We start from the raw sequence: 9,356 nt of genomic DNA, 5'->3' as shown, positions 1-9,356 counted from the left end.
TTTCCATGTGCCTACCGCCCTGGACCAAAAGCCACCGCCATCTCATACCGGGATTAGTCCAATAGCACCTCATTGGTCTCGCTGCTTCCACCCCTGCTCCCTGCCTTCCTGAAATCTATTCTCAAATCAGTACTCAGAGAGACATGCTTTCAAAACACAAAATACGTTGCTCCCCAAACCCTGCAATGTCTCCTCATCACGCTCAGAGTAAAAGCCAAAGTCTTTACAGCGGTTCACAAAGCCCTACACGATGAGCATACCCTCCTCCTCTGCCTCACCATTCACGCCCCGCAGGCCACATGTCCCCACCGCCACCCCCAAATACACACCTACTTCCCCACATGCACCCGTGCGAAGGAATCTCCTCCGGTCCTTCTCCTCCGGAATCTCCACTCTGCGCCTCCAACCAATCCTCAACCTGGCCTTGCCTTTGCGCTCTCTGCCTGGGGTCTCTTCCCCGTTACCTGCATGGCTCTTTCCCCACTTCTGCTGCTTTACTCTCACCTTACCATGGGCCTTCCTTGACCACCTGTTTGAAGAGGCCATCCCCACCCTCCATAATGCTGACCCTGTTCGTTGTTCTCAATAGCATTTACCACCATTAAAATATCATATACGTGCATATAAGATATATATATGTATATACCTATGATATATATATGAGATATACATACATATGCTATATATACACATATATGTATAATCTGTTTATCTATCATTCCTGTGGAAATAAACAAAGACCAACCATATGGGAAAAGCAAAGGGTATTTATTTTTCTCTCACTATAGCAAGTGAGTCAGCCACCATCACTCCCATTTTGTCAGAGACTCAAAGGCAGGCAGAGGAGTGGGAGAGCTTTGTCGTGGAACAGAGGGAAGGTTCAGGGGTGCTCTGATTGGAGGCTGTTGGCCTGGGGAAGCTGTAGGTGGGCTCACTGGAGGCTGTCCATCCTGTGTTGTATATTTAGTTTTCTCTGGCTGGTCCTAAGTTAGAAGCGGGGATAAAAATTAGGGAAGCTGTCTGTTACTAATCAAGTCCTGGCCATTTGGGGCTGATTGTTACAGAAGTTATTGTTTAGCTTCCTGGATTGTTACTAGAAACAGCCATTCGGCTTCCTGCAAGTCTGACTTAGGCAGGCTGGCTTCCGGGGCTGTTTATTGTAGATAAGGGGGTTGGTTTCCTGGGCAGGTTGCTGCAGGTTGTAGGTCCAAGTTCTGTTTTTATATATAGTCCAGCCATTGTCCGTTTGTATGTTCAGTCTCTGGTCCTTCACTAGGATGTAAACACTAAGAACATTGTTTTATTTACTGCTATCTCCCCAGAGCCTAGAACAGTGCCTGGGACCTAGTCGGCACTCAGTAATTTTTTATCGTTGATCATCATAATGTTCTTGTAGATCTAGTTAGAAAAGTTGTGACTCTGCTGCATGCCTTGGGTCGGAAACCAACTGCCAGCTTGCTTAATTCAATCCAGTTCTACAAATGTTTTTTGAGCGCTTGCTACACCCCCAGGAGGCTCTGTATGGGCTGTGGTTATTCACCCCAGGTGACATAGAACAAGCACTGGCTGAAAATTGATTGACAGCCAGGATTCTGAATGCTTTAGCCTTTGCTCAACATTTCTCTCCTCCTCCACTTTGGACGCGTAGCTAGCTTTAAGAACCCTTCAGCGTCCAGGTCTTCCCCCACACTTTTAGAGACCGCTGGGGCTCCAACTGCTTTTTCCCGCACCCACTACCTATGAAGCTCATTTACTTCTCATGCAGTGCCTGGGTGGGTGGCTGTTGTCTTTTCAAAGAGCTGGTTACCTTCTCAGTGGGATTATTCCTTAGAGCAGGAGCCCCATCTCACCCCCAATACAGGTGACACGTAGTAGGGTCTCAGTGATCTGAGTCTCCCCCCGATTCTCCATCCCATCCTATGTCTGACCTTTTCCCTGGACTCCAGATCAAAGGTCTCACTGGCCTCAGGATACTCCCATCCTCCACACAAGGAAGTCACACCTGCTCATAGCTGCCCCATCCGGAGGTTATAAGCCATACGCTGGTCAGATAACCCAAGGCTGGGGCCCCTCCTTGGGCATCTCAACTATTTTCTTTCCTTCTTTTTTTTTTTTTTTTTTCTTGGCCACGCTGTGCACATGTGGGATCTTAGTTCCCTGACCAGGGATCGAGCCTGTGCCCCCTGCAGTGGAAGTGCAGAGCCTTAACCACTGGTCCGCCAGGGAAGTCCCCACAACTATTTTCTGATAAAGGCTCCCCATTAAGTTTTAAACAATATTTAAGTGGTTCTGAAATATCTTCTTCCAGAAAGGAAATTCCAGACTTGGGTTAATTTATCTTTCAGATAGAACACTCAGGGAACCAAGAAACCGAGGCCAGGTTGGAAGTGGAAATAGTATCTTCGAGGATGTGTATCAGCAGGCCGCCTTCAGCTGCAGCAGACAGAATGTAAGCTCCTCAAGGGCAGGGTCCTGGGGCTGTTGTGTTTACTAATGAGTCGGCACCTGGCACACAGTAGTCACTCCCTAAGTATTTACTGAAAGAATGGGAGGTATAAACACACTAAGTTTGAAATGAGAAATGCCATGTTTCAATAGCCATCATTTTCTAGATTCACTCACTTGGTTGCTTTAATTTTCTCAGCCGTTACAAAACACATTACATAAAAAGGCAAACGATAGATCTACAGACGTGAGCAAGGGCTCTAAGGAGCAAAAGCACCATTGCCCAGTTTCTGCTCATGAACCACACACGCTTTTAACACAGGCATACAGCGATGCGGACCTGGCTTCCTGCTGAGCACAGGGAAACCTCAAACTTAAGAATTCACCACGGGGTTCCACATCCCTCGACAGTGGACCCCTCCGTGGCCCGATCCCTGAACATCTTTGCTTTAATTTTTAATGACTCAGCATCAGGCAAGTCAACATTAGCTACAATAAATTCATACATGATTAAGGCCTTGGGAGAGAAATGTGAGGAAACTTTTACAAGGTCCCCAATGGTCCCTGGCTTGATTTTATTCAGATAATTTATTTTTGAAACCTGGTAAATGTTAGAAACCAAATGGCCTCAGCCCTGGACCTGAGACTTCTGATTTCCCCTGATCAAATAGTCAAATATGCAAAAAGAAAAGGTGGTTTCGAAGCTTCCTGGTACCACTCCTGACCCATGTCTTGGGTTCCTCGAGGTTCACATCTTGGGGCTTGGAAGATAATCAGCTCTTCCTGCCCATCACCAGGGAAAGAACTGACTCTTCAAACAGACCCCAGCCTTTGGGAAGTCCCTCCCTGTGCCTAACTTAAATCTCTTCTTCTGGCCGAGAAGCATGGTCCCCTCCTGCCCTGTCATCACAGGGAGAAGGGATAACAGCTGCTCACCGCCCTCCTTTTAATCATCCTTAATGGGCTCATAAGCAGTTATCAGGCACCCCCTTCAGCCTTCTCAGAGCCTCATTTTACTTGCATTGAGGCTGAGAGCTTCTGAGGAGGTCTTTTACCCGGGGCTCCACAGACTTGCAGAGTCTTAAATGGATAATCAGCCACTTCACCCACTTTAACCTCCGCAAATGAGCAGCTCTGCCTTCTTTGCAAAATTTAAACCTATTCAAGGGAGTTCCCTGGCAACCAAGCCTTATTAATAAATCGCGCTTGTTCTAGGCCAGGACAGGGCATTCTAAAAACGTTTCTTTTTCTTGAGAAGTCACACCTACGCGCGGGCACACTATAAACGGGCAGCTCCTCCCTCCGAAGTTCTGCACTTGCAGGATGGATCCTGCCTGCCCTCTACAGGCCATCCTGGGCCTGGAGAGTTCTCATCTGGCTCTCCAACTGGGAAACGGGGTGCTGCTCCAGTAGACTCTCATCTGGTCCTTTCTCCTGGTTACTGGACTAGGGGCCCAGCAGCTGGGGAGCAGGACATTGAGCAAAGGTGAGGATTGCTCGGCCTTCACCAGGCATGCACTGGAAATTTCCATTTCCTGTTGCATTGCCGAGAGATTTATTTTCAGGTCACTGCTTGTGGCCACAGGTGAAACTCCCAGCTGTATGAATGGCTAGAGCTTCCCACTGTGTCTCTGCTCTGAGTCCTGTGGTTCCCCCCGCCACCAATCACAGAAGGTAGGGAAGGAGCCGGGCAGGTAGGTTGTAGGGCTGGTGTTGTTTTAGCTTTGAGAAAAGCAGTGACTTTATTTCAAAAGGAATTTTCACCAGGATGGCTAAAATGAAAAGGACAGACAACACCAAGTGTTGACAAAGGAGTAAAGCAGTCAGAACTCTCCATCGTTGGAAGCATAAGTTGGAGCCACCAACTTCAGAATTCTCAGCAGATTCCAGCAATGGCTCTTGCAATCCCACTCCTAGGAGCAGGCTCAGAAGAAACACGTTTATGCTATGGAAAGACAGGTACAAGGAAGCGCACGGTGCTATACCTTATAATAGTAAAAAACTTGGAGCAGCTACCCAAGTGTGGAATGGATAAATGACATGTGGTAGATTCCCTCAGTGGGATAAGAGACACAATGAAGAGCCCTGCATGACTGGTTCACAGTACAGCTGGATGAATCTCACAGACATGGTGCTCAGCCAAAGGAGCCAGATACAAAAGAAATGGGGAGCTCTTTTTTCATTTACAGGAAATTTCAAAAAGGCAAAAGTAATCCGTGACAATAAAGACCCAAATATTGGTTGCATCGGGGAAGAGTCTACATAGTACTGAGCTGAATGCCTTCGATCTGTGTGCTTTATTGCATTATCAGTTTTACCTTAATGAAAAAGAATTAAAGGTATCTAGTGTGTTTTCTTCTTCCCAGGTGAACAACTCATTATTCATCCTTTTTTTTCCACTGCTCTGCCTCTTTTGAAAAAGATTAGACGTGACTTACAATGGTATACGGTGTTGAACTGTATTTATAAGTGAAGAAATCTGGGTGATGCTGAAATAAAGGCAGGAAAATAAGGTGAAACCAGGTGGGAGGGTAGACCTCAGAATTTAGGCAGGAGGTCTCGTGCACTTCCTAGGGGCGAACGGAACAGAGTTTCCTAGATGTCAATGGGAAGAAGAAACACAAGTCCACACCCACCAGTTAGCAGTCCAGCTGATCAGAGGTACTGAGGCCAGGGCAAAATCTCTCCTGGGCTGTCTCAGAAAAAGGCAACTCTGAGATCAAACCCCTTTCTGTTCATTTTAAAGTCTGTCAAACATTCCACCTGGGACCCTGGATCCTCCACATTTTCAGCCCTCCACCCCCACCCTGCCCTCGAGGAATGTAGGGTGAGGCAGCGTCCCAGGCAGTCAAGCTCCTTCCCTGTGCTGTGCCGTGGGCCAGGCAGCCAGACACCGTTCACTTTTCTGGGTGCGGTTTGGGGGATCCCCCACTCGTAAGGGCTGAGTTTCTGTTCTTTGGGGTGCTTGGCTTGCCGTCCTGGTTCCTGGACCAGGGGCCTGTATTCCTGGCCTGTGCTTTGTCGCTCAGCCCATCTCCTTCCTTGTGGGTGCTCCTTGGTGGCCCGGTCCCTTCCCCAGTGACAGGTCTTCTTGGAGCAGCTCCCTGAGGGCTGGACTTCTTCCATTTTGGCATTTGGGTTAAGGGATCTTTCCACTTTCTGGCTCCAGTTTTTGTGTTGAATTCATATATTGCCCCAGTAACTAGGGAAAAAAATTATACCAACAATGTATAAACAAAGGAATCCAAATGCTTCTCTGCTTCCCCATCTCCACCCTGCTCTCTTCTCACCCCCAGGGAAAGATGAAGCAGCTAGAAAGATTGAAAGCAGGCTTGTGAAGAACACAAACAATCTTCACCTGCCTGCCCTTTCCACGAGCTGAGCTGTGTGGCTCTGAGCACACAGGTAGCAAATCTTACGCTTCCCTGGAAAGAAAGGTTTAGGAGAGTCTCAAGGTCACCTCAATGGCAAGATAAGAGGCCACCGAAGTCTCGAACTCAACGTGAGCTTCAGATAAGTTAGGTTCAGTTTCTCGTGGGGTGACCCATTACGTTCTGATTTGTTTGTTTGAAAAGATCCCCTGAATCCCTGATATAAACAGGAGTTCACCAAGGAAGGAGGAAAAGACTGATGATTTTTATCTATGTTATGTTAGCAGAGATTTGCAGACACAGACACACAAATCTGGCCCCAGTTGAGATGATGCAAGGGAGCCATTTTTATTGTGTCGGAGCCTGCAGACGCTAATTGATGTTTGTTCACATTAGTCCAGTTGGCTCATCGCTTCCTTTTTCCTTCTCGCAAACACACAGACGCAGAACAGCCTCGGTCCTCCCTGGCTTTTGCCCCAGAAGATCTAGTTTCCGGCGTGCCCCTGCTCCTGCTGTTTCCCTACAGCATGAGTGGCCTCTCAGGCAGAGGATCCCACCAGCACTTATGCTAATGTGGGCACATTATGGTAACAAGTACCTAATAATAGAGGGAAATTTAATTCCAGCAGCAGCGGCAGCCTGTCCTGGAGAGGAGCCATCCTCCCTCTGAGGAGGACCAAGCAGAGCCGTTCGCATGTGAGGGTGGCAGGAAGCCAACGCACTTGCCTCCCGAATTTGGTTTCCTTCCCTTTATTCACGTCTATAATTGAGCCTTTGTAAGTGAAGGGATGTGTGTAAAGGAGCTAAATTGGGAGCTGATTTCATGGGGGTGATGAGAGCTCTGGAGGCCAGCTTTACCTTATGTTCATCTTGCTGTCCAAGAAGGAATTCTTGGCCCTGATCGAGGAAAAAAAGAAGCCCAGCTTGCCATTTCTCCATATCTCTCGTTACCAATAGGATGGTGTTTAGAAGCATTCAGACAGGATGGGGCAGCGGCGGGGTGGGGGGAGTTTGCGTCCCAGTGAGCAGAAGACCCAGTGTATTACAGAGTTCACCAGCTTCCTGAACTGGCCTGTGATTCAGGGAGGGAGGCTAGACAGAGGCGTGGTCCTTGAGTGGGACCCTTTAGGTGGAAACCTGCTGAGGCCTCACACGTGATCATGTGCTTGAGCGTCTACAAGCCAGCTCTGTTTTGAGCTGATCTCACGTTGCGGTGCCGCCTGGAAGGATCAGCACTGTGTAGGCCCGACAACCAAACGCATTGACAGACTGAGTGAAGAGCAGGACGTGGGATATGGTCCTCCATGACTCCACCAGCCTGGAATATGATCAGTGCCCTTATGGGCGACACTGCCACTTAATTACCTGGGTCTGTGGCTTCTCCATCAAAGACAGTGTTCATCTGGATTGTTTCCTAAGGAAAAGAAAGAGACGGCTTCAAGCACAGCCCTACACTCCTCCCCCCAGGAGAAGCTGTTCTTCCTTACAGCCCAGGTTCCTTACCCAGGGCCTTCCTGACATTTATTTATTCAATAGGCACTGTGCTAGATGCTCGGGACACATCGGTGAACAAGGCAGGGCTGGTTACCGCCCGCCCAAAGCTTGCAATCAAGCAGGAGCCATTGACAAAGGGGCACTGCAATTTACTGTGATAAAGATTATGATGGGGGAATATAGGATACTAGGGGGGCGTGGGGGAACAGGGGTGGGAAGAGGACATTTAATCCAGACTTGGGGGGTAGGAAAGCATCCTGAGTAAACGCTGTCTAAGCTGCACGGAAGGAAGAGCAGAAATGCCACGCAGCACCGGCCAAGATCGACATCACCTACGCGGGATCTGCCGGGCAGATGTTACGTGCAGGGCAGGCACAGATGAGTCAGCCTAGGCCAATGCAGCGCTGCATCTGGGCCTGGCCTGCCTCACCTAAGCCTGGTGTTCCACACCTTATTCTTTCCCCTGACCTGTACTCTGTGCCGCCCTCCAGGACCTGACCTCTGCCCCGTGGAAACACCCCCTTCCCTCACACGGTGCCCTCCAATGATGCTGTTGTTCAGCACACTCACGAGGACGGTGTTTGGAGTTTAATGGGCCTTTGACCCCTGTTTTCATCACATAAGCCGTTACCTACTCACTTGCCCACAGCTCCCCTCTGTGAAAACAGAAGGAATGGGGATTGTACAGCTTTCCTCCATTTGATCAACTCAGAAGCTGCACTTTTTACGGCCAGGGGGATTGATTTATTTAATCGACGAATTTAACTATACATATGTCTAAGTCTCTGAGTGGCATCATCAAGGGTACTTGCCTTAGGCAATAATAAGACCCAGGAGACAGGAGATCACCCCTTCCTCCTGTTTGCCGACCAGTGCTTAGAAGCACTTAGGGGACTGGCCTGAAGCGACACTTCCTCCTCATCCTGCCTGTCATTTCCCAAATTCATGGATCTTAGATCATAACAAAGTCCTATTATTAGGGGTTAGGGGAGACCTGGGAGGGGGTCACCTTCAAGTTCCGTCACTTCCAGTGGGTGGATCAGGTTCAGTGAAAGAAAAATCAGGAGGTCACGTGAGGAGGTAACTCCCCAGCTGTCCTGTGACACTTTGTATTTACATGACTCTTCATAATTTTCCCAGTATTTCCCCACCTGTTATCTCAGGGCAGCTGTTCTCACTCCCATTCCACAGGTGAGGAATCTAAAGCTTAAAGAGGCCGAGGGAGTCCCTGAGGTCAAGGTCATATGGCCGAGGGGGCAGAGCCAGCCTCAGCCTCCCACCGTGCTCTTTCTCTATCACTTTTCCCTCAAGGTGTGGAAAAGCAAAGCAAAAGTAAATCCCATTGAAGGCTGAAGCACCAGTTCTGGTCTTTAAGCTCCTCTCCCCTAACTCACTCTCCTGGAGAACTAGTGTAGATAATAAACACCACTATTCAATATTTATGAAATCCAGTTCTTTTGCAAATATAGCGGCAGACAGGTTCAGTGGAGGGAACAAATTCTATCAGGAGCTCGTCACACAGCAGTGTGCTCCAGTGGCCAGATACAAGCATCTCCCTGAATGATAAACACCCCCGTGGGGCTGTGGCAAGACGGCCGGGGGGAGACCAGAGCCCCTCCCCAACCCGGTGCCCCAGGGCCAGCCAGCCTCACCGCCGCCGCCTCTCTCTTTGTGTTCTTCATTTCTGCAGGGAAGAGGACAGACAGAAGTTAAGCTTCTTGGACACTAAATTGACCTTAAAATTTTACCCCTACAATGAGATCTCTCTTAAGCAGGATTTGAGCTTAGTATTGCAGGCATAGCAAAGAATTTTCTGTCTCTAGACCTGTTTGTTGACCTCCTTCCACCTTCTCAGAAACACACACACACTCGCATAATACACAATTTAAAAATTTTAATTCTTTTTCCAGCTTATTGTCATTACTGGAAACTAGCTTTTAAATGGCTTTATAGGTAAAAAAGAAAGAGGGGGTTGCTACCTTTGTTTGTCATCTGAGGATTCTTTGCATCCATTCCTTATGCCCTTTTTACAAAGTAACTAGGATG

The 9,356-nt window shown here is 48.4% G+C and overlaps 1 protein-coding gene across 1 annotated transcript in view; it reads right to left on the bottom strand.

The window, feature by feature from the left end:
• Positions 1 to 5,342: 5,342 nt before the first annotated feature.
• Positions 5,343 to 9,356, bottom strand: part of CDHR3 (cadherin related family member 3) — a 58,591-nt gene continuing 54,577 nt past the window's right edge. Inside the window, 2 exon segments of the mRNA XM_028489453.2 lie at positions 5,343 to 5,647; positions 7,182 to 7,230. Of these exon segments, the coding sequence (XP_028345254.1) occupies positions 5,343 to 5,647; positions 7,182 to 7,230 (354 nt within the window).

This window comes from Physeter macrocephalus, chromosome 5 (genome assembly GCF_002837175.3).
Source record: "Physeter macrocephalus isolate SW-GA chromosome 5, ASM283717v5, whole genome shotgun sequence".
In the NCBI taxonomy this organism is placed as follows: Eukaryota; Metazoa; Chordata; class Mammalia; order Artiodactyla; family Physeteridae; genus Physeter; species Physeter macrocephalus.
Note: the sequence above shows the minus strand (reverse complement) of the source record. Positions and strands in the feature narration are given on the sequence as shown.